A 25,829-nucleotide genomic window follows, 5' to 3' on the forward strand; every position below is an offset into this window, starting at 1 on the left:
AGCTTGGGAGAAACTTTACCTCTGTCATGCCGGGGCGCTACACATTCTGCCTGACGCCAATGACACGCTTTAAGCACGATAGTTTCGATAGAAGAACGCAGCATAAGGATGTGGTTTTCTTCGCACGTTTGAGTGCACTACACAATCTGGCAGAACACCGGAACTATGCCATGCTGCAAGTTTGCGATTTTGTTTCACGTCTATTGCGTACGTGTTGAAGGGTCGAAAACTTTTCCTTCCCTCATTGCCCACCCCAAGTGTCTGGTTTATCGTGTTGTCCTTGTAGCATAGAGGGCTTCAAACTTTCTATCAAAAATCTTAATAGTTTCGTTGCTACTTAGTACTACATCAAATGCTCGAGTTTTAGAGTTTGTTTTACCATTTTGCTAAATAGCTCCTGCATTCTGAGTTGATGTAAGATAACTTTTGTAATGTTAAGTTGAAAAATCCCTTAAAGGCATTAAGGAAAAATAAAACAACACATACTGTAACACGACACTGTTACCTCACTGTCATCAATTCGGCATTAAATTTTAATACACAAGGTAAATCGACATTTGTATGATTTCGAATTGAAACGTGTGTAATGCCAATGCTAAAGTCAACTTCTCTTGGAATATCTATTTTTTTCCAACAGCAATCGGCCTGCAGAGACTATCATTAACGTAACGTAATAGAATGTAAAGAAATTGTCTGGCACAAAAGCGTCCGCATGAAAATGCATTCAACCGTGTCAGTGCTTCGTTCCTGTTTAGGGTAGACTCTCGTAAATAACTTCGTCCACATTGAAAGTATACGGTGCATTCAGGCGGCTAACAAACTACCGGTAAACTAAGTAAGAACTTTACGGCCGTTCCCTGACGAGCAGAGAGCTTCAATCAATTTTAATGATGCGCTCCTAGCGTGCAGCTTTATCTCGTACATTGCAGTTTGAAGCCCCGACGCCGAACCAATGAAAAGGCGGGCAACTTGACCTGTTTGCTCCTATGCGAAATGCACACATCAGCAAAGTATGCCCCACTATAAATGTCAGTTTATTCAAAGTAAGATGATTTTCGAGTGTTGTACTGTAGCGATTTGAATGGAAAATTTAACAAAAACGTATACCTTCAGTTTGAAGAAGTACTTCTTTAATACTCCTTAATGTACGAATCACATAGCTTAGGAGTAGCATACCTTTTCAAGTGAATAAATGGCAGGATTGAATACTGTAAGCTTGTGGTCCGAAAGAAAAACATTAGTTTTTTTTTACAGTAGTTTATGCAATTGTTGAGAAATACGTCATACGTTGAGGAATGTATGAGCATAAAAAAACCAGACCACATCTCTAACCAATTACTATTAACATACGAAAGTGCTGATGACGGCACAAATACAAAAGCGGCCAATAGGACGAATGTTTATTAAATTTTCCAATATATGCCCAGCTGTGTGAAAATCTGCTTTGACAATGACAACATATCTATGAAAAAGTATGCAAAAATTACAACGATGCAAGAGCGAAAAGACGTTTGTTCGTTTGGTTTATCTTCTCTCATATGTCTTTCGATAATCTCTCGTTCTATTAATTCGTCTGAGACATTTCTCAGACATTTCGTGAGAGACATTTCTATACTCTTGAGACTTCTTCTTCTTCTTTGGCACAACAACTGCTTTCGGTCAAGGCCTGCCTGTACCCACTTAGTGAAGTGAGCTTGGATTTCAGTGACATATTGTTACCATAGCAGGATAGTCAGTCCTACGTATGGGGGCACGGTCTATTCGGGATTTGAACCCATGACGGGCATGTTGTTACGTCGTACGAGTCGACGACTGTACCACCAGACCGGCCCTCTTGAGACTCACTGAAATGAAAATGTTTCTTTTTATGTATTTTTTTTCTCTTTGATTCGATCGCATCCAGACTAAATGGTCTTGCGGGATGTAAAGGATTAGCTCGCGCACCAGATGAATACTCCTCTGAAGCGCTATTCACTGTACAATAGTCTAAATAAAACAGCTTTATTGCCTACAACATTATTCTCTTCAGTTTATTTTGACACTTATTTTTAGGTGAGAAAAAAAACACAATTTGACAATACAAATCGTGTTAGTGTGTCGCTCTTACTTCAATTACAGCGCTCCGTACAATGCCACCGCAACATACAACCATACCAAATCCCAAACAACTCAATTGCGGTAACACGTGTGCCGAAAACGGGATGGAGGGAAAGGGGTGAAGAGGATCCACACACACTCTCCCACCCGTTTTGTCAAACGCAAAATGGCAAAACCCAATAAGATTATCGACAAATAAACGGGCACGATTTCCCCTGCCTGGGCCACCGTTTTATCAGGCCGTACTGGGCGCGGGGTTTGTTTCAATTTGTTTGATAATCTTTTCACATTTCCCATCTGCATATAGATAACGTGTCGAGGACAAGCGCCCCAATCCCCAAAACAACAACACTCGCCCCTAACAGGTCGCTCGGTCGCCAGAAATCAGGAGTTTGATTGGCGTGAAAATCAATTTTCACACCGTTCGAGGGGTGCTGGAGGATATCCAATTCATGCCCCGTTCGCGGAACAAGCGCCGTTATGAGCTTTGCTGCACAGGGTGCTGTTGTGCCGTATGTCGTACCATGTTTAGATTGTTGCTTTGTTAGTGGAGGTTGCAAAATTTTGCACAACAATAAAAAAAGAAGTAAACCCATTTGTTGCTAGAATGTATTGTCACTCAATGTGTGACAGATAGGACCGAAACTAGGTGCCGTTGCTTCATCCAATGGCTTTTGTGGACCTTCACATAAATGTCGTCGACACCGAATCTTACCGTAACATACATGCTAACTGCAGCATCAGTGGTCTTTAAAGTGGTGAGTGCTTTCCGCGAGTTGGTTTGTTTGTAACTCTTTAATCGCACCTACCAGAGCACCCATCCCAGACGTCGCGTGAGCATTAGAGATAACAACGTACCCTGCAATAGCTCTCTGCTGACTCTCAGCAGACTCCATGCCGTTCCGTGCGCTCAAAGTAAAGCTGCACTCGTGGGCCAGTTTTATCGCACTTGCAACTAGTTTCCCCGTCAAATTGGTAGCGTTGCGTCGGCGCATGCCAGACTCGGAACTTTTGGGTAACAGGAAACCCAACATTTCCGACGCTCCCCGCCCGAACACGAAGGCTCACGAGCGACGCCGCCAGACGAGCTCCGCTAACGAACGCAAGCCTCGACCGTTCCGATCCGATGATGCTGTGTCTCGCCCGTCAGTCTTCGGGCGTTCGTGCTTCCTGCATGGTAGCTCCAGTCTGTGAGTGTGTTTCTCTGACTACCGTTAGACTACCAGCGCCAAATTTCACTCCTTGCTCCGGCCATTCTTCCCTGCCCACTCACCGCCAGGATCTGCAAGAGGTGGGGCAGAGAAGAGGGAGCAAGAAAGCGCAGGGCTTCCATCTTGTTGTGATTTTTCCCTGTGCTTCCTGTGAGTTTCAAGGTTTGGTAGTGGTGCTGCGGGCGTTTTCTGGATTCTGGACATCTGTGCAACTGTCACCCTTCACAGTTGCAATTGCTCGGTAGAACTCGGTGTATAGGTTTGTGTGTCTGTGTGTGTGGTTTTGGAATTCAGCTGCAAGTAAACTCCATTTGTCAAAACTGCAAGCTCAGTGTGGAAACGTCAGATGGAAATGACAACATGCGTGCGTGAGAGTGTCAGCGCTTTGACACACCTTCAGAGCATGCTGCGTGTGTGCGTGCAGACTGAATGGAAAGCGAACGTGTTGGATTAGAAGGAAATAGTTAAAAAATGAGTGGAAAATTGTGATACGCTTTGCGGGAAAACAACACAGCAAGGGTTTGGCAAAGCATTCAAATTGTATTGATTTGTGCAAACCTTAAAACGAAACATCGGTGAATTACTGCGAGAGAAGTGTTTTCCATGTGTGAGCGAAGGTGTGTGTGTGTGTGAGAGAGAATTGCGAGTGAAAATGGCAATGGTTTCGTGAGAAAAGGAAAAAATGTTATCTTTGTTATAGAGAGTGAGAGAGAGAGAGAGAGAGAGAGAGAGAGAGAGAGAAAGAGAGCCATAGGGAAGCGAGCGACAGAGAGTAGACTTTCCTTGTGGAGCAGCGACTGGGTGTCTCTCTCCCGCTAGTGCTACTAACCTATTTCTCTTTCATTTCCCCATCTGCTCACCGGGCCCAGACCCGTACCTAACCCAACACGAGAGGGCGCTTTACGTACGCTGCCTTCACACACACAGCACAGCAGGATAAAGTGTGACATTTCATGACGGCACGACACACAGAAACGGAATACGTGCGGGATGCTGGATGGATTTTTCTTCCCCCGAGGAGTTTATCATTCCGGTCGAAAGGCATAGCAGAAGCAACCCGTTTGCATGCCTCTGCGCCCGCTGGGAGAGTGTGGTGCGGTAGTGAAAACATCGGGCTCGGGAAGGGAAAATGTGAAAAGGGAAAAGGGAGTTAAAAAAAAAATTGCTCCACCGCCCAACCCTCTGACCAGCTCTCAGTGTTGTATATGTAGACAAAGCTGTTTACAATGTTTTCAATGAGATCATCCCGATTGGATGGATGGCAAATGAAGTGGAAAAGCTGACAACAAATGGTTGCAATAGAAAGCAAAAACATGATAATTGTGCACGGGTTAAATGATGCAATGTGTTCGTACTGCCTGTTTTAATCGCTGCTTGGCAAGTGACATGACGTGTGTTGTCTTTGGATGTGTGTTGGATGTGATGAGTATTGTTTGGGAGGAGTATATAGCGTATATGGTTCAAGAAATGTTGTGCAGTGTGATTTAAAGCGTATGATGCTCTTGGATGATGGAGCTTTCGGTGAATGAGTTCGCATAAAACACTGTGCCAGATTGTGCCAGATGATTCTTCCCATCGTCTGATTCCTAATCTTTTCCCCTCTTTCCAACCGGATATGGATAAGAGAGTTTTAATGTGATTGTACTATATTTTCATCAGCTTTGTAGTGTAGTGTTTACCATGATGGGTCACATTTTTTATCTAATCCTAATTTTAAGTGCAGATGTAACGTTGATGTGGTACTGAAAAGTAGTCCAGTGACAGTGATGTGTGACACGATTACGATTGAAGCTCAATGTTGAATGCTCAAAGCAGTGTGTAGTAAAACAAAAAGAAACGCAAATAAGTGTAGTTATGTTTTATGATAATTACTTCCGGTTGCAGTGATGCATCAGCTCAGAAGTAAGTTGAAGTAATGTGGTTTTGCATGTTCATGTTAAAGTATAATTTGAATGACTGTTTTATTTGATTTTACTCAACCACATTCATTAGATCTATATCTATGATCACAATTGAACAAAAAACCTAAACAAAATACCTGAAAGCATGGAGAAAGATTGCACTCGTATGTTTTTGAAAGCTCAAGTAACGCGACGTAGCTGCCCAAAGTTAAACAGATTATTAAGACACTCGAGATGATTCGAGCAAACTCATAACCATTCTGTATCGCACCATACGCAACTGGAAATGTGTTCCCACTTCCTTCCACTCACTTGCTAATCGATCAATGTTGAAACCCATCGGAAAAATGACACCCGATTTGTATCACCGTACCCCGCGCCTCGACGCAACCGCCTCCCACCTGCCCGAAAATGGCTTAATCTCTGTGCCGTGTAGCCTTCACCGTTAACAGTAACACCGTCACAACCTACGCACCCGACCATGAAACGTTTCCTCGCCCAGCTCCCTTCCCCCAGCCACAAAACCATTACATCAAACCATTCCTAATCTCCCTAGATCGTTCGGGGAAGGTGAGGAGAACCAATAGCGAGGGAACCGAAAGGCGAGGATGAGGAACCGAGGGCACGCAAACGCACCATCAAGCGCACACCTTCCAGTTCGATACCTGAGCATAATGAGCGTGCCAGACTGGGCGAACGCAGGTGAGCGTGTAGCGGGACGGAAAAACCATGAAATGTTAATTCCATCAATTCGTGGAAAGCCCACACCGGCTGCTCATTATGCTTCATTTACAACCGCGATCGATGGGGCACGGGGAGAGTGTTTTGATGACGGTAAGACCCGCGGTCGTGACGATTTTCCGATGCTCAGTTTTGTGACTTTTGAAAACGTTTGACAGCGAGCGATCTGTGAAAAGCCGGGGAAAGGAGGGGGGAGGGGGTAATGTTTGGGGTTTTAGGAGGGGTGGAGTCAGAGGGGATAGACGCTGTTTTCGAAGCTGATACTAAGGCGATTGAAGGTTTATCGGTAGATCAAGGGCACTCGATGTGTGGTTGAATGTTCGGTTGTGTGAAAAAAGAAAAATGGCAATTTGAATTACACCGCAAGTATGTGTGTGTGGGGATATCTTTTGCATTACAAATTTATCATCAATCTACTCTATAAATCCCAACAACTTGCATATGGGGATTTGCTAAACTGGTACAATTACTCAAATTTCCCGTCGTAATGCGATATTTACCAACAACCATATGTCGCCAACCACTCCAAATACGATATACGCCACCCTCCCGTTTGCCTACACACATGGCAGAGATTACGCGAAATAAATTCTACTTATCTTCCTAAAGCGACAGATTTATGCGCACGGATGTACCATAAGTTGCCTCCGACGGGGGGACCATTTTTAACTTTTAATCTGCTTAGCTGGCTAACCGTCTTGCATTATGGGGCCATCCACCTTACGACTTTCGAGAATGTTTACTTCCTTATAATGTTCCTTTTTTTCTCTAATCCAAAGCAGTTTAAATAAACTAAAAAAAAAACAAGCAAAATACGCCCTGCCTTTAGTAGTAACATAGCAGCCTTTGTCTACCGTTCATGTTTAGCGCGTGCTTTTAGCCAGTGTTACACAAATGAAAACCACAAGAGAAATTGGGTGTGGGTTGAGAAATGAATTCAAATACCACGCTCCCCTGATGCTTGGCAACGTGACCTGCCGTGTGCGTACCGAAACCACATTTACACCCACAAAACTCAATTTACCTGCTCCGATGAAGATAGAAATGGCTGATAGATGTTATTTTGTACTTTGTTTTTCTTTTCCCTCGGCATTCCCTGTTAAATTTAACGATAATATGGATGTCTTTCTCACTGCTTAATGCACGACGGAAAGCTCACGCTATCACACACACACACTTCTTTGGTGTGCAAATCGATGTTAGGTGTATTTATGCTTTAGAATGGACGCTATCTTCTTATCATAACGCAGGAATCGTTCGTTGTCTGTCGTTCGTTGGTGGGAAAATCGTTGTTGATTGGGAGTTAAATTACACTTTCCAAAGCGTGGGATGTTGGGTGGGATTACTTTTAACTGATATTACGCCATTTCGCAGCGCGGTGTGGATTTGTTTTACGTTTTGCTAAGATTCTCCGCAGTTGAAATGGATGGAATGGTTGGAAGTGTGCCTTCAGGCAGTGTTTTACAACGTTTTACATAAAAAAACACTCGTTTTTCGCTCTTACTTTATACTAGCTTGGGTCCTTTTTTGTTATTCTATCCAAGCATAAAACGATTAGAATTTTTTAATCAAATTCCAAATGTCACACATTCCTAGCTAGCGAGCCGACTGTCGTATTGTTTTCCATTGCATATCCACCGCGTTCAGCTACTTCAGCTTCTGCGAAGTGATTTGAGAACGACAAAATTAATCCCTTTGTCGAAATTCTTCAAAGCTTTACGAATCAGCGTGATAATCCCGTTTTTTTTTGTAGGGACAATGAGTACACCAAAACAAAACAAAAAGGGTCAAAATCCATCACAATCCCTTTTGCAAGGGTGCACTGTGTTTGCGTCCTTTCGGTCCAGCCGAGAAGACTTCAAAGTCGGTCCGTGGACTGTCGCCTGTTTGTCCTGCTAGCTTCAATATGGCGCCTAACGCAACAGCACCGTAACCCATTTGACAGGCCTGTTTGCGGGCAACGCTTTTGGAAGGGAATCCGTCGTTTATTTGGTGCAAATATTGTACCAAAACCGAGTGCACTGAAACAGTGAAACGCACTTGGTGCTTAAAGGACCTTGTTCTCAATGTTTAAAGGGGCCATTATGTGCGTTACTATTTCCGTTCGGGCTACCTTCCTGCGCGGGATAAACGATACGCTTATTTCAAAACCAAACACGAACCAATCCTTCCCTTTTTCGAGTTCCGGTTCGTAGACACAGCCCATGTAGCAACTAGACATAGCCAGGTCGTTTGTGTGTGTGTTTGTGTGTTTATGTGGAACCCGGGACAAATTGATTCCCTCATTTGTTGCCACACATTCGGTCAGCATGATGATGCTCGTGATGATGTTCATGCATGGGCAAAGGGACAATACTTTAAATCCCGCTCTAAGGTTGTACATTCCGCATAAGGACAGGATCTCTCTCACACACACACACACACACACACTTCCTTTCTCCCATTACCCTCAAGCAACGTACAAGTGGACCTGATCCTGTGACAACAAAATCCAAGACCCTTTCCAGTTGATGGAAAACCCTCGAGAGACGGCGAACAAGCGCATGGAACTGCTGGCGGGGGGGGAAACGGGTCCACTGTCGGAAAACAGTCACTACCCTGGATCAGTGAAATACCCTCGGGGAGGGGTGCGAAACATTGCACACACACACCGAGTGACAAAGGTGGCCCAGAAAGCAAGGAGAGGGAGAGGGAGAGGATTTTTTGTTATTTGAAATTTTTGCATACAACATACCCGGCGTACACGGGACCCGGGAATCCCGGACAGCAGCACACGCGGGGCGTGATCTGAGTGTCGAGGGATTTCCTTACGAGGGAGCGTTTTCTTCTTCCGCGAGCGAATGGGGGAGGGGGGGGGGGGGAATGGAAGAGAACAACGGAAACCGGCCAAGTGGAGTGCTTCATTCTAGTCACCGTCCCAAGTGAATGGAGGATCACTTCACATTTCTGTGCAAAAGTCCCGGGGGAAGGATTAAACTGACGTTCGCGCGTGTCCCTCCCCTGCGGCTATCAGTGCTCGTGTGCGGGAAAAGGGAATCTGCACATCCACAAACACGCTTAGAAAATCAGCTATAAAAAGCGCTTAGGAAATCAGCGTCCTTCTCCTTCTTCTTTATCGGCCCAGAACCTTATGGTGCCGTCGGGATCATGCTCCGTCCGGGATGAGTTGCCAACTTCGTGCCGGGCAGTGGCGGTGGGCAAAAAGCATAATCACGTGAACCCTATTATTGCCATCATTCAATTTCGCTCGGCAAAAGTACCCTAACACACTCGGTTCGCGTCCATCGCCACGCTTAGTTCGTCCGTTAGAATGGGTTGAATGTTTTGCCACTTTTTCCACGTTCGAATAAAGCTGCAGCCATCGTTCAGCTCGGTTCAGTGTTGTTTTGCTTCTTTTTTTTCGTGGCGGCCCAGAGCCCAGAATGCCCAGACCGAATTTAATACTTTCGTTGTATTATTAGCTAGCTTGGAGTGGGTCTTTTTTTTCTAAAGATAATTTATTTGCTTGTTGGCCAAATCCAATTTAAAGAAGAAAAATTCGTTTCAAAATAAATTAGTTAATTCTGCAAAAGCAAATCCAGTTCAATTCCAGTTAGCATTTGTTTGTTCATCGTTAAACCTCTCGTCCATACAAAGGGTTGAAGCGGACCAAACTGATTAATATAGGTTGAAAATTTGCACAATGGTGCATATTAAGACATTAATTAGAAGTGTTTTGACCTTTTTACCCTAATTATCGTTATCGAAGCAATATTGCTTTTACATCCAAAGACTGTTTATATTTTTGTTTCCATACTGTTGATTACATTAGTTCGCTTGAAATCATTCGTTGTTTGTTCCTTTATTGAAGCAAACACCCAATCCATACTCAGAATAGTACTACATAGCTATAAAGTATCCTCGTTAGATGAGCAAACTCGGTTCGTAAATTCCTTACCAGTAGATAGTCACAATAACGCACTGCCGATAAGTCGTACGTTCTACTAGTTCTTCTCCTACGCCAAAGACACCAAAGGCAGCAATCGATGGTAAATGTAGCCAGTAGTGTGCACTGCATTTATCCCTGACCGACCATTTCCACAATCGGCAGCCATCGACAAGAGCCAAGAGCCCGGTGCCGTTATGTGTCTCTTTGAGTAATTGGATTATCCTGTTTATGATGCGATTCTTATCCGAAATCAGAGCAATTGCTGTTGTTTCTGCAAATGAGCTGGGGGGTGCGGGCCAGTTCGAGCCTACGGTCCGGTACACGGTCCAGGCAGCACACTGCAATGCCAGTGTCAGGGAAGCCAAACTTCTTCACTACGATTGACTGATGTACTGATAGTGGTGGCGATTGTCATTTATGTTGCCGTTCAGGGTCGGCGATGGTACCGCAGTTGGCTTGTAGTGGAAGTATAAGCTTAGCTCCCGGACACTGGATTTCTTCTGCGTATGTAGTCACTTCGAGCGACTGGCTAAAGTGATGAGAAAGCAGTATTTGTTGTGATACGTCTTATTGGTGGGCTCTGTCTGGAGGGCAAATTTATCGTCCCTACCCAAAGATCGATGGTTCGATGTAAAAGGAAATTTGTTTAGAACGTGACACGTCAGGCAATCAGGCTTATATGCTCTGGTAGGCTTGTACAGTAATATGCTCATGATATGGTTAGATGTGGTAAAGATAGCTGTCTAGCCGACTAAATGACTTATAAGATAATGTTGAAGTAGGAATTAATTAATATTTGAGAAACCATTCATTCCCTTCTCTATTCCCATTCAAGAAAGCTTGTTTTTCTGTTTTGCTGTTGTCTTTCAAATCGTTTCGTCCTGTTGATAAATTGTGTTTCTACAAACAAAACCAATCTTAACAACGTACAAAATGGAACTTGTTTTGTGCATCGCTATATGTATGTTATATGGATTTTGGCACGAGCCCACAGTATCCCAGTCAGTTACAACATTGTATCTGTAATGGTTCCGCCTCCATTAACAGGTAATCTTCTACCTGCCAGCTGGTGGGTCGTGTAGGTAGCTGTCACTTTTCCTTTTATCCTTCTTTGTCCTCGGTACACAGCAGCGACGGTGATGATGAAAACCCTCGAAGCTGTGCAATTGCTTGCCCTTTTCTGGTCCATCAGAACCATGTGCTCCTCCTTCCAATGGCTCGTCTCGTCGGCTTCCCACACGGAACCTTTTGTAACGTTATCGATAATGTCTTCCTTACAGCTGCTTTTATACGCAACCCCTAACACGGTTAACAACTGGCACCGGATTCAGCTGCTGCTCACGGATAGATGATGGATGTTTTTTCACCGACTTGTGCCGCTTCCCCTTCCCACCCCTAACAACGCAAGCCTCGTGCCGTGCAAGGAACAAAGCAGCACAGACGGTACACCGCTCCCGAGCGTAGCGTGCCATGTGTTCGGAAGCCTTTCGGATGGTCGCCTTTTCTGCTTGACAACATGGAAATGATCAGTAGTCCTGACAGCGAACTATGGATAATACTTCCGTACGTCAGCTTTTGCTCGCTCGCTGCAGGGTTTGCTGTACATCGACGCTACGCTGCTTCGCACTTTCAGCATGCCCGAAGTGCCGGCACTTTTCACGGTGGAAGTGCCAAACACTTGCAATCAATTATGCATCATGCGATCGCTCGCTGGCTTCGGGGTATGGTGTGGCGATGTTTGAAAGCAGAGAGGAATGTTTAGGCAAGCATGTTTGGACAGCGGCACTGCTGTGCCCTTTTGCACATGTAGCCCACGCCACACAGGCCAGACTGAGCGTCCGGGTGCCTTTGCGTCATTTACTCTCGGGAAATGGTGAAGGCGTTGCTGCTTGATTGAATCAGAATATGTACACGATGCCTATGCATCCAATGTAAGTCGCTTGGGACAAGGGAAAGTTTCGTCTTTAAACTCACAGTTTCATTCAGAGATTATTGGTCATAGTTCAAACAACTCTTGGAAAAAGATCTTAGCACTGTTTTGGAATTAAAATTACATCAATTTTATTCATTTACGAACCGTTACGTTTGTTTTGTTACATTTTCTTGTAAATTAATTATCTCACCGTTTATGCTGCCTGTTTCCTCGGTTCCAAACTCTCAGAAGCAATCTAATCCTTTTAGAAACCCCACACTCACCTCATTCGAAGAAGGAATCGAAGCAATGCTTTTATCTTCAAAATAAATTAAAGGTCCCAGCTCTCAGCGCCACTCTCAGCTACTTCAAAAGCAATAAGAAACGTATCGAACGCTTCACCGCGTTTCACAATCTGTGCCCGTCCCGCATTCAACCGCCAGCGTTAAATCAATCGCTTGCCGCTTTCCCAAAAGAATGTTCACTAATCCCATCTGCGGATGACACAGACGATCGAAATATGGTCGCCGTACAATCCATTGGGTATGTGTGTTATTAAACAGTTGGCACGAACGAAGAAACGAGAAGCGCAAAGAAGGAGAGGAAAAAACCATAACAAAAAAAAGGTTCTACCAACATAAAAAGGATCCTTATCCGCTTGTTTTCCTCCGTTGGTTTTTTTCTTCTAGTGAAATATTTTATCCCCACATATGTGCGTACACGGATGCCCTGGGGCCGTACAAAGGCCGCACATGTGCAGGGGATGCTTTTGAAAATCAATGAAAAATGTTCATCTTCGATTTATACGGTCGTTCTAATTCCTTTCCCGAGTCCCGCACATTTCCTATCGTATGGATGAGAGAGTTTTTTTCTTTCTTTTCTGTAATGTAATTATATTTTCGCTTGGCTGATGTGGTACACGTGTGCTGCCTCAGGAAAAGTCCATCTTACGCAGCAAACGTAGAGAACGACCTGTCGTTTAGCAATGCTGCAGAAAATATGAACATTTTGAACCGTTAAAATTACTGCTAGCAAATCCCATCGCTTTCCTGGTTGGGCACTCAACCTCGAAGGGCAAATAAAAGCTTGTTTCTTTCGATAATATTGATCTTCAAAAAAAACGTCGTTTATTCGCTATTCACCTGCGCAAAATTCTACGCACCTTTCGCAACAAGATTAACAGCGCAAACATAATTGTAACTGCGGCAATAGGTAGCGCCTGAAGACGACAAATGTAAACATGGCCAGACGTCGGGTTTGCGCAATGGTTCCGAAAATAAAGAAGGATTAGTAACTGAATTTGCTCAGGTAAAAGCTTTTCCACGTTAATCTCAGCCAGCTCAGCCAGCGGGCGAAGGTTCGGCGGTGGAACAAAACAGGCCGAAACAGATTGTACTAAATTAATTTTGCATCCGTAGAAACCGTAAACAACACAGACGCGATAAATAAACACACGGTCAATGGAATTTGGGGGAGCTTCGATCAGTAAACCAGGAGGGGGGTGGGAGGCTTTGCGTTTCGCGCACTAACCATAACGTGTTCGGAATGGTTGAACACTTTTAAATTCATTTCAAACACATTTCCATTCCTGGTATTTGGAGGCAATGGAGGCATTTGCAATGAGGATTTACATTTACCAGTAATACACACACAAAAAAAACCCTCAATAAAGCTTAGTGCGGCGTTGATGGTTTCGTTCTAAAGCAAAGCGTTAGGCGTAGCGTTTCTTTGCTACGTTTTAAGGTGACGGTAACCTCACAGCGCCAACGTAACTTCAAAGAGTTTTGCGTTCGGTGGCTTCCGATTTCGTAGAATGAAAAATTCGGCTCCACTCGCAAGCCATTAACTCTTCCTCGGTTGGGCGGGAAGAGTTTGTAAGTGGATTTTCGATCGTTTCGAAGAAGTTGGTATACCAACTGTATGTACTTTGCAAAACGTACCATACTTTAGCTTTGTTTAAATATGTTGGCTACCTCCATCGCTTTAATTCAAGTCGCGAAGGGAATGGGGTTTCGGCTGCATTCCATTAAGCATTTTATTGCAATCATCAATTCCACTGGAGTGAAAGTATCGCATATCAAAATCTCAGTATTACATCATTCTGCATGAGAACGCTTTTTATGTTATTTTTTGCGTCGGGCGCATTCAGTTTGCTGGCACATTTTTCCACACAGCACCCGTGTGCCAATTATTCATTGCCATCGGGATCCTGGTGGGTGGCGAGTAATGCCTACCAACCCTTAATGATTATTATTCATTTCACTTAACCCGGACAGCATCATGGCACTGTAATACCAATCAATTCATTACATCGTTGTTCGCCTTTATTTGGAACAGAAATTTGCACAGTACGGTGCAATTGCATTACGGTGAGAAGGTATCGTACAAATACAGGTAAAAGGAATTGTTCTGCCTTGGGTCGTGGGGTTCAACTGCATCACCACCAACTGTGAGCATGAAAGCACGTGAGAATGCATAGCGGGCCACCATGGTACATCATGTATCAAACATTCCCAGATCCATCGAGCAAAACAAAAAATTTACGGAACGCCATGGAAGCGATGCCATCGCTCGGAAAGCCTCCAGATAATTGATAAATAACGAATCAGAAATCATACCCAGCAAAATGGATTGCTTTTATTTCGTACTTGTACCACACGAAATTTTAAATTCCATCAATTCCAATCAATTCCATACCTTTCCTGTAAATGGAACAAAACTTCCTCGCGATTCCTGGGGCGGGGCTGCACGGTTCATGCAAAAGGCACACCTCATAAACCCTATTTTTGACTCCGTTCCAAAACACTCAATTCCAACGGCCGCTGGAAGCGCATGGTGCTGTCAGGACCACCAACCAGCCCAACCGCTCTAGCTCACCGAAACGACCGAAAACTAAACCCACTGACGAGTCACACAGCCAGCTGCATACGAGCGACTCGTACGTTCGTCGTTCGTCGGTGGTTTGGCCGGTCCTGGGAGTTGCCTGCGGTTGCCCGAACCACCGTCCGTTCCGTTCTTGCAGAGCCTTCTGTTTGCAGTTTGTGTGTTGTGGCACACACTAACCAATACCACTGACCTCCTGCAAATGAGCTGCCTGAGCGTGCTGAGGTGGCCCAACAGCGGAGATTTATGAATAGTAAAAACGCACTCGTTATTTCGTTGTAATTAATATCGTACCCCTTCCTGTGCGGGCTCGTTGCCAACGTCTGTAGCGTGCATGCTAATGGAGGCTAAAGGCGGCACATGTTGTAGAGGTTTGCTGAAGTGATTTTTCTAGTTTAAATTGTTTGCCCTGGCTGGAATGAAATCCAGTGACATGGTTGTGCTAATAGGTTGAAGCATGTGTGCTTTTGGTTTGCTGTTTGTTGATTAGTTGTATAAATTAGCCGTATTTTGCTTTTTTTTACCAAGCACGTTGAATGGGAAATTAATTTTGGAAAAAGGAAAAATGGCTTACAGACAGTAAAGAATGAAGAGCGCTACCAGTAGTAACTATGAGCAATTGAACATTTTTGCAAGGTGAACATTTTTGACTGTTAACTAAACTATGTTTTTCTTATTTTATTTTGTATTATAACGATTACTTCCTTCCTTTTAAATAAAGGGAATATGTTACACTCCTAATTAAAATTTACGTTTCTACCTCCGGTTGTAAAAAAAACTTTATTTCAAACAAAATTATCACAAATGGTAGGGATTTTTTCAATTGAAAAAAAAAATAAATAAGAGCAAGTATTCATATAAAAAAAATCTTGTTGCCGTTTGGAACATAATTTCCTATTTTTATCCTAATTATGAATGAATCTTTTGCTATGGCGATGTAATCCGTGAAATTCAAGTTAAAATGAATAAAAGAAAAACAAATTTAATAGATTCCCATAGGCCTTTTGGGCTGATATTCAGCATTTTAATAGAAAGCTAAAACACATCCAAAAATAAACCATTTATTAACTTTCTCCTTTTCATATTCTTTTTAACAGTGTAAGTCGGGAAAATTGTTATTATTTTCATCCTTCCTATTTCCTTTGCTTTGGTACCAATATGGGAATTTAGCAAGAAAATGCTACAATGTAACGCTTGTTTTGTTTTATCTCTTGCTCCATTTCATTTCAGGATCGCCGGACCACGGTCGAAACGTCAACCGTGAATGTTTCTACCAGCTACGGCGAACGCACGAACAACAGTAGACGGCAATCAAATCCCAATTATGTACAAAATGAAGCAGCACCACGCTACGGTACAGCAGGCACAAAAAACCAGCAAACACCACCAGCCCGGAAGCGAAAGTTCAACGAAAGTCATCGATGCCCAGATAGCGATCGTGGCGACAGTGGTACAGTAGAGGCACAACCTTGGCCGATGTAGTAAACCCTCCTCCCAAAGGGGATGCCATGGTTGGCAGTGTGTCGTCGTCCACCATGGACGCAGCACCATTAAGTATGGCTGTTTATGACGGTCGGGACTGATAAATGATACACACGGTGGTGGACACGGCGTAGTGTGTTGTGCAGTGTTCCGTTTCTCGGCCGCCCGTGCGCTTACCAATCGGAGGACGTTTGCACATTGGAACCAGCTCGGCCTCGCGGGGCCTGTTTGGAAAGTGTTGCCCCGGGTGTGCTGGTGTATTGTTGTCCGTTGCGAGACAAAGAGCGGTCGGGCGCATCTTATCGGTCGTTTGCTGTTGACAAAATGTTTCCCACTGTGAGCGAAGAAAAACGACCGAGGAAGATTATTGCCTGGCGATTTGTAGCAATTTCTTTCGCTGCGCTGCCGTGTGCCGAGATGTTGTGGCGGAAATAAAAGGCGAGCTAGTGTGGATGTGTGGTTATGTTTATGCCGGATAACCTCACAGTGCAGCCAGCATTGTGTAGCGTGTGTGTGTGTAGGGTGAGATCATCCGATTCGTTTCTTCCGCTGCAAACGGTCGAACGGCGTGAACATTCATAACTCTCACAGTGCTAATGAGACAGTGTGTGATGGTATCGCTTGTGACAATCGTTTTCCACCAATGGCAACGGGAAAACGGGAATGGAGCGCCGCAGCTAATGAAGCACCGGGAAGCGAACCAGACACCAACACTATTCCGGTGGCTAACAAACAAACAAGCAAACACGTTGCACCCGTCATCTAATGAACCAGAACCCGGTTTTGCGACAGTGTTCACTTCGGGGCGATCGGAATGCGCCTAGGGTCGAATGAAATCATCAAAGGTTCGACGTGTCCGGGCAGTCGACCAATGGCCGGGCCAGTGGTTGGCCCTATTCCGTTTGCAATTAGTTCTAGTGCACCAATAACGACGAGTCAATAAATTGCAGCGGAATTGCTTCGGGTTGACGGTGTGGGGCCACATTAAAAGCAGAAAAATGCTCTCAACCAGGAAGCGTACGGCTGCTTCACCACCGTCCGCAGCAGCATCATCATCATCATTACCGAGTCTGGCTAGGTGTGTAGCGATAGTGCGCGCGAGGAAAAAGTGTTTTTCGATGAGCAAACAGTGAATAGAAACGATCGACGATTCTCGGCCGTGGTGCAGGAAACGATTCAAGTGCGCACAGCATCGTCATAAAATGTTGTTTTTAATAGTGCGCGCATTTGATGGTGCTTAGTGTAGATAGGGAGCGAGTGAGTGATAGAGAGAGGGAGAGTGAAGAAAAAAAACGATAAAAAGTGAAAAAACGACCATCGCTGCTAGTTTTCTCAAGAAACTTCCTCGCAGTACAGCGACCAAGCTGCTTTCTTTCTAAGTGATGCCATTAGCGATCGCGTAGAAAAATCGTTTCCGCATGTGTGTGTGTGTTTGTGTGTCCAGAAGTACTGCACCATTTAAGCTAGTGTTTTGAAGTGTGCAGCAAACGCGCAAAAACCGACCACCACCCTTCCAGGCGAATGCGGTTCGCTCTCGCAATGTGCATCCGCATCGAGCACGAGTCACGTAGATCGAGTAATTCTAAAGCATTAGCTGAAGTGCAAACGCTGCCCCGGCTGCAAGTGCGGCGAATAATTTACCCCACAAACAAACATCTCATGTTAATGGGCAGTTGAATGAATGGTTTAACAGCTGGCGTTGGAGTAACATAACGCGTGAAAGTAGCAAAACAAAACAAAAACACACTCATACGTAAGCAAGAAGCTCGCCAATCCATTAACCGTACGCGGAAACACACGCCCAAAGCATACACGCCCCGCTCGAAGAGTTGACCGTCCGATTGTAAATAGTGGAAAGGGTAGATACAGCACGTAGAAAACAAACGCGTTTCGTCAATAGTCTAGCCGGACTAGTAGCCTAACTGCAGCTGGTCGTAACTTGCAACTGTGTCTGGGCTGGGTGTCGTTTTCAAAGCCCGAAGCGGATAGCGAGCGGAAACATGATGTTCGTGAAATTCCAGTACTTTTGCATCGTTTATTTTTTGCTGGTGCGCTTCCTGAACGGTGCCACGATGGATCTGTACAAAAATTCGCGCCTCGGCAACCGGATCGTGCAGACGCGGTACGGGCGTCTGCAGGGGCTGGTGCTGCCGCTGGACGGATACAAATTTCTCAAACCCATCGAAGCGTTCCTCGGCGTCCCGTACGCCACACCGCCAACTAAAATGAACAGGTAGGTGGGGGGTTTCGTTTCTCCGCTCGAGTTATTGTCATACTGTTTTACTTAGTTTAATGCAATGACCAGGCGCCTCCATTGACGCGTTTATCCTTCGTTGCTCGGACACTTTGTTGTGGGGAATGTTTTGTTTTCAATATTGTGAACTTTGGCTGCATATCATAGAAAAAATAATATACTTTTTTATTTCATATTTCATGGTGATTGTTAAGGAAGTGAATCAATTTTATAGATGAATATTAAACGATTTTCAAAAAGTACTGGGCGTCTCCATTTCTTATCCCTTTTCCTACGGCCTATTTGAACTATTTCATTTTCAATGCCTAGACAATTACATATTTTTACAAAATCTGTAAAAATTTACTCTCATTAAATGATATAACAAACGTGCATACTAAATGTACTAAAAAATGGGACAAAACAAACACCCAAAAAGATGCAAAATCGTTCACCATAAAACGTCACGCTGATAGGTGAATCCTTTTATTGTTAATCAAAAACTTTTCGGTCACTGCTGTACGCTTACTCTCCCATCGTTCCATGCTTAATAGGAGCAATCTTTCATGGCACTGTCACTTTTATTTTCGAAACTGTTATTAAATTTTACTAAGCCTCTTTTTTTGGCCGTGCTGCACAAGAACTGCTGGCATAAACCAGAAACGAATGTTTTCATTTTGACATAGATTGAAAAGGGTTTCGCTACTGCAGGGTGGGAAGTTGCTATTTTGCTGTTTTTGTTGTTGTTGTTGTTGTTGGATTTTCTATCCACTCGCATCCCTCCGGGCAGCAGGGACTCTTTTTTTGCTAGCTGTTTTGCATTTATGCTGCTGAACGTTCTTGAACAAAAAGTGATAAATGATGTAATTTATCAATTAACACCATTCACGGTCCGTTTTTTTTTGACACTGTCGTACGAAAACTTGGTAGCAAGTAACATAGACCAGCAGAAGCAAAATTGAAAGGGAAAAAGAAAGTTTGAACCGCTTCTTTTTTTCTCATCACTCTCAAATTTTAATGTCAATGTAGCACTCACTACCGAGAGACGATTTGATGTTGCACCAAACAGAGAATTTTTTAAATAAAATTTCATTCCACTGGACCGTGGCTACTAATTTATGAAATTGAGAGTCATTTAATGCAACTTCTACTCCAGCATAAGTTTTTACTCCACTTCAGTGTTGGTGCATTTACATTGGAGTATCCTCGTATTATTTAGATTAACATTAATTACGACACCGACCGTAGTTTTGTCAAATTTTGTTCCTCTAATGCCGTCAATCAAAAAGCATCGTAAATTAAAACTTGCTCTGCTTTCTATTTCTGATTTGTAAGTAATATAGATTCATCATAAAGTTGATTTTGGGCGAAATAACAGTCTCTTTTACACGAATACACAGTATTGTTCTGAGAATTTGTCCCAGAGTGTTATACGGTGTGCTTTGTTCATTACATGAAATCAATTGTCAATAGCCTGGCTGAAATAAATCAATCATCTCGCCAAATAATGTAAAACTGAATTATACATCAATTGTATATATGAGACTAAATGAAGTGTACCGTAAACAAGAATCAGAAATACTTGAACATTTGTATTGAAACACTCGCAGACAAACCCTGCAAACAACCAGGTTGACATAATTCAGCAAAGGAATGACGTTAAAGTACTTGTAACACTGGAAGAAATCCTACACGAACTTTTACTCCCCAAAGTTCCAATGCTGCAGCTGTCAAGCTTGTTACAACAGTGATATTGTGCAAAAGTTTAATTCAATCAATGCACCACTCGGCAAACGTTATCCCGAGCAAAACTATAATCATATACCACCGTGCAGTGGCATCCTTGCGGTGCGGTTTGTTTGCAGCATCTCTTTTGCGGTAAAAGCTCGAACGCACAACTTTGTTACTGAGAAGCGTTTGTAGAGCGTACAACAAAAAAACATACATATACCGGTAGCTTGATGTTCTGCGAAACATATCGCCCGAAGCAAGACATCGGTTTGATACGTGAAAAGCCATGACATTACACACGCCAAAAAACCCCCGGGAGAAAATCTATTTATAAACTTCTCCTCTCGAAGGGCACAATGGAATGGGTACGATCGTGCAGTGAGGGAAGGCAAGGAAAATGTATCTAACACCGTTCATATTGTGTTCAGGGGATGGAAACGCACTGGATTTTTTGTTTCGAGCAAGTTCCTAGAACTTTTACGAACAGATGGTTACAATTCGATTGGACCTAGGATTCACATCCGCCGGTGCGGGTGAATCGAAAAGTTGTTGATACGTTTTAAATTATGACTTGGAAAAAGTTTAAAAGTATGCCTGACTGAACACAAGCGAGAAAAAAAAAACACACACACAAACTACCACATACCTGTGGTTGAGGAAGGATCTTCGGAATTAATCTAGTAGTAAGGGACTTTTACGATATTAGCCAGTTGTTTTATATGGAGTTTGATACTTGCCGGCTGAAATCATGCCAATACTACATACAAAACAATACACAAAACTAACCTCAAATTAGCTTTTAGATTTTAGGCTGAAAATGTGTAAACAAAAGCCGATTCGTCGCAGACTCGATCAGGTTAGCTAATGAAGGATTGATTTGTTACTGAAATATAAATATTGTAGGCCCGATTATTAAACACAAACGGAAAAGACACAAGACAAGTGCGTCAAGACAAACGGAAAATAGGTATGCATTTTGAAACCGTTCTTGAGACAGACAAGTTTCGTTAAATTTTTTCTTTCGTTAAAGCTGTGTCAAAGCCTTGGTCAATGTGTCAAAATGTTAAAAATCAAAATAAAAAACGTAAACAAGTTTGTTTAAGACACGATCGTTTATCAAACTAACAATTCTTGTTTAAAACATCGAAATGAGTTTCTCCCACTTCGTAAGTGACGATCGCAGAAATTTTCTTTGACATTCTGGTGGAAATCGAACCCTCCGAGTCTTTGTTATTCCTAAAAGTGTATGCAGTATTAGATGTGATAATTACATGTGCCTATGCTGTTGGTTGTTGAAGCAGTCACTCACTGAAGAAGTTGCTGGAATCCTTTGCTGTTGAACGCAAACCGGGTGCGTGAGCCCTTCATCTTTTGACTACCATCGAAGAACAACAGAGGAAGGAAATAACAGCAGCTTCTTAACCCAAAACAGCAGCACGCTACCAGTATCTCCAGCTTATCGCCATTTGTATGGATATGGCAGTACACATATGTTTGTTTAAAATGATAAAATTTGATTATTCTCTGAAATAAAATACTTATATTTTGTCGTGAAAGCAACAGCAACAACTCTGCTGTTGTGTTGTGTTGGTCAAACAATCTGAGATTGGCGCCTTTCCATGACAAAAAGCTGGCAGAAAGCAGTTTGACAGTTTTGGATTTCCGTTTGTGTTTCATAATACATATCTTGGCAGTGTGCTTGTGAGTTTGTGTTTCGTCAAATATTATGTTTCGAACACACAATACAAACGGCTGTCATATTACAAATCTTCCGATTTTGACATCTTGTCTTTACAATTTGTGTTTAATAATCGGGTCTTGTGTCAAGAAAGGTTACAAATTATTTTAATCGATATTTTAAGTTTAAAAATAGCTCTATAACTCATTTTAAACGGAAAAAAGAAAAACAATATTTTAAATCGCATCTTTGTTTGTTCATATTTGCTGAAATCTAGTATGGCAGAGCGTGACAGTCAAATGGATACAACCCGGATGCTGAATACTGTTCCATTGACAGGCTGGAATGTTCAGCCTACTGGCTTAAAATATAGCACAGGCCAGTATTATAAAAACAATAAAGGCAAAAACATCTGTATCTTAAAAAGTGAAAAGTAAAACAACATTTGCCAAACCTTTATATAACCTAAAAATATTGGACTGATGAAATAAGACTGTTAACAGGACTAGTCGAACAGTCGAGTATCCTCAAAGTGTTCGTTTTTATCCTCATCATTACATTCCGTGGCACTTTGCCATACCGTAATTTATTGTCAATCACGAATGGCCTTGCAACAGTCAAATACACTCTTGCGACCTGATTCGGCGTACGAACAAAAAAAAACACTAGAAAACCAAACCATAACCCGGGGAAATCGATGAAATAGCACATAAACTAGTTTGATTGACGATTCCATAGCCGCTTTTCCTATTTGTTCCAAATAGTACAAAAAAAAAAACCAAAAAGAAAAAGCATACAGCGCTTGGCAAACGTTTGACTCGGTGGTGTGGCGAGGCACATGAAATAAAAGTGTGCCATGTAAAGCAGCTGGCCTAGAGTTGCAGAACGAGCACGGCTACACCGTTGCCGATTTGCATACGCGTTTTTCACTCACCTTTTTACATTTTCCACGCCTAGGCTAAGCCACTACTTCTTCTTCTCGTACCCCTTTTTGCTGGTGCTACTAATGCGAATCAATCGTAGCAACGTTCGTAGCATTGATAAAGCTAATGGAGCACGTTTCGGTTTTATTTGTCACACGCACGAACATTGGCAGCGTGGCACATTGCGCCGTACCGTTAGGCCGCGTGAGTGTGTGTTTGAGTGTGTTTTTGAGTGTGTATGTTGATTTTCCTATGAATTTCGAACGCTTCCCTTATCGGTCACGTTTCTCTCACCTGGTCTTTTCTCTCATTTTGCAAACATGGTAATAGCGCAGTGTGGTAAATCTGTGCCACGGATGACACTTTCAATTTGTTTATTTATCTTTTTTTTGCAAGCGAACAGCCGATATAATGCTGCGCTGTCAACGTTTTTCTCGTGCATAGCATTACCGTGGAGCAAATGTGCCGATTGGCACTTACTGGCGGTGGTTGCGTTTTGTTCCATTGGACTAATTTGGGTTTGTGTGATGGTTTTATGCCAACCAGGTCCACATATTGCTTACTGCAAAAAGTCATGTAGCATATATGGTTGAAACTATGGTTGAAATAATACTAAATATACAAGATTTGAAGTCTAATTGTAGAAACAGTTTTTATCGGATTTTGGTAGATCAAACTCACTTAAAACACATATTAGATTTATATTATTCGTCCAATAGTTTTCATTTTGCTTCTAAAATCTTCATTAAAAAGACAGCCAAGATTTAATTCAGTTTTTGGTGTGGCAAACAGTTTTAATTTATTGAAATCAAGCAAACACCATTGTTTACTAAATCACGGGCGAAATTTAAAGATTTTTCCAACCCCAATAAACTTGTGAGTATACGCTCATTCGTTGTTGCTCGTGTATTGTTTTTTTTATTAAATTATGCTGTTTTGCAAAAAAGATAAAACCAGATTTCAAAAAAATGTAATAATACAGCTTTTAGATGTTTTATTTAATTGCGTCAGACATGCCGCTGTTATCAACATTTCATCTCTTATTGCACCATATCCCGTATTGCACACAAGAAGAGACAATCGGGATGAGTTTGAAAATAGTTTTTAAACACTGTTATGGGCTAATTCAAGTGAGCCTATAAGTTCACCGAGCATTTCCTGAACAAAATGAAATTGCGCAGTCATAATGTTGACGTGTAAAACGATTTCTTGCACACACTCTCGTATCGTATTTTTGGTCGAATCAGACAAAAATTTTCTGAAACTTAAGAAATGCTCGTTTGACCATAAACAGCGTGTTGTTATTGTTGGTTTGCCAAAGAAAACAAAACCAAAGAAAAAAAAACCTCTACAACAGCACACACGCTTACAGACACACATTTACGTCATGCATGGTGGGGCATAGCACGTCGTAAGAACGGGCCTTGTAACAATTTTCCAGTACGAGCATATTTTCCACTAGACCGACTCTCGCTGCTGCTGCTGCTGCTGCTGCTGCTGGCCTCCAATAATAATTTCCCCATACTGTTCCGCCACCGGGCGGATCGTTACGCGTGACCTCGCTCACAGTTGCGAGACACCATTGGCGGTAATGCTGTTTCGTGGAAAAATCAGACGCCTTACTTTCGCCAGCAATGCCTCTTGTGCTTTGTGCTTTTTTGTTGTTTTGTTTTGTTTTGCTCTTTTGCTTTCATCGGGCATCATTCTTCTTGTTATTCAATTTGGCACGGTTCGTTTCGTTTTCGGGGTGTTGTTTTTTTTTAGCTTTTTTGTGCGTCCAAAAGAGAGGCCACCCGACGGCCACACTAAAATCGTTTTGCTCTTGCTGGGCTGTAAGCGTGTAGCAAAAATAGCTAACATACCATCACACTATTACCATGCAGCTATAAACCGTGGCCGACAATTGCAAAACGGGTGGGCCGTTTGGAAATGTTTTTGTTTTTTTTTTTTTTCACACGCTCGCCGAGCACGTGAACCTTAGGCAATAAAAGTTTGCGAGCCTTACTGCAGCGTTTGTTGTTGTTAAAAGTTTGTTTCGCCTGACTTGTGCTGCATTCGTGTGTGTGTGTGTGTGTGTGTGTGTGTGAGGTGTAATTTTTATCAATTTTCCATGTACTTGGAGAAAAAATTGTACAGTAACGATGTGTTTGGCTTTGCTGTAGTGATGTCATTTTTGGTAGAATCAGTTGATCAGATAAATTGATGTCAGTTTTATTTGTATCTGCCGGGAATTCGTTTTGTTTTTACGGCGAACAAAAACAATTGAAGAGATAAACAGCTATTTTCCCGCGAATTTCCAGAACATGATGCTCTAAGAACATCAATAACGATGATTGCCAGCGTGATGATTGTTTGGTACTATTATCCTATTACTCACCGGCTAATACAGCTACGTGCCAAGCTGCCTCATCCAAAAGCTTACACAAAAAGCTTACCGTGTTGTACTATTTTTGTTTTTCTTTAGAAAACTCAATCCAAGCAAAACGAACAATCTCACGTTTGGACAGAATTACCATTGACAAGGGCAATTCACTGTGTGCAGTACGTACAAAATGTACAAAAATATTGATTATACACAGCAAACTCGGTCGAATGAAAGCTAAAACGAAAGCGATGGAACTTGAAGAAATAGTGTCGATACCGTTCTTCACTCCGCTGGACTGTACGGTTCGTTCTTAGTCGCGGTCAACGCGGTTCTGCAGAGTCGCCCTACTGAAACGCCCGTCTATTCCATCGACCGTGGAGCACCCTTAATAGCGCTGGCGCCAATGGCTATCGGCAATCGCACGAACGAAAGTGGCCCACAGTAAGCCCTAAGTTTCTCTAAATATATACTCAAACACATACATGCACAAACGCCAGCGTCTAAATGGACAATCGTCGAGACCCAAACAAAGGGAGGCGGAAAGCACGAGAAAGCTAAAGGCTTTTAGTCCGCAAAGCTTACCGCTCAGTCTTACCCGCGTCGGTTGGTATGTACTGGAACCAACAAAAAAATATAAAAAAATGGTAGGGTAAATGTGGCAGGCATAATGGACAGACACGGAGTGGCATTTTGACGCGACGAAAAGGCATTTAGCAAAGTAATGGTGCGGGCCCTACAGCCAGC

The 25,829-nt window shown here is 42.9% G+C and overlaps 1 protein-coding gene across 12 annotated transcripts in view; it reads left to right on the top strand.

The window, feature by feature from the left end:
• The first annotated feature begins 3,207 nt into the window (after positions 1-3,207).
• The window catches only part of LOC1273785 (neuroligin-3), an 89,456-nt gene continuing 66,834 nt past the window's right edge, over positions 3,208-25,829 (top strand). For 2 of the 12 annotated variants that reach the window (XM_061647244.1, XM_061647257.1), the window contains exons 1-3: positions 3,298-3,458; positions 4,968-5,210; positions 15,904-18,388. In XM_061647244.1, coding sequence (XP_061503228.1) covers positions 18,156-18,388 — 233 coding nt within the window. In that variant the 5' untranslated portion in view covers positions 3,298-3,458; positions 4,968-5,210; positions 15,904-18,155. Of the gene's footprint in view, positions 3,471-3,500; positions 4,402-4,967; positions 5,211-15,903; positions 18,389-25,829 lie in introns of those variants that run through there. The other 10 variants (XM_061647250.1, XM_061647251.1, XM_061647248.1 and 7 more) reach the window with 10 other exon arrangements.

This window comes from Anopheles gambiae, chromosome 2 (genome assembly GCF_943734735.2).
Source record: "Anopheles gambiae chromosome 2, idAnoGambNW_F1_1, whole genome shotgun sequence".
NCBI lineage: Eukaryota > Metazoa > Arthropoda > Insecta > Diptera > Culicidae > Anopheles > Anopheles gambiae.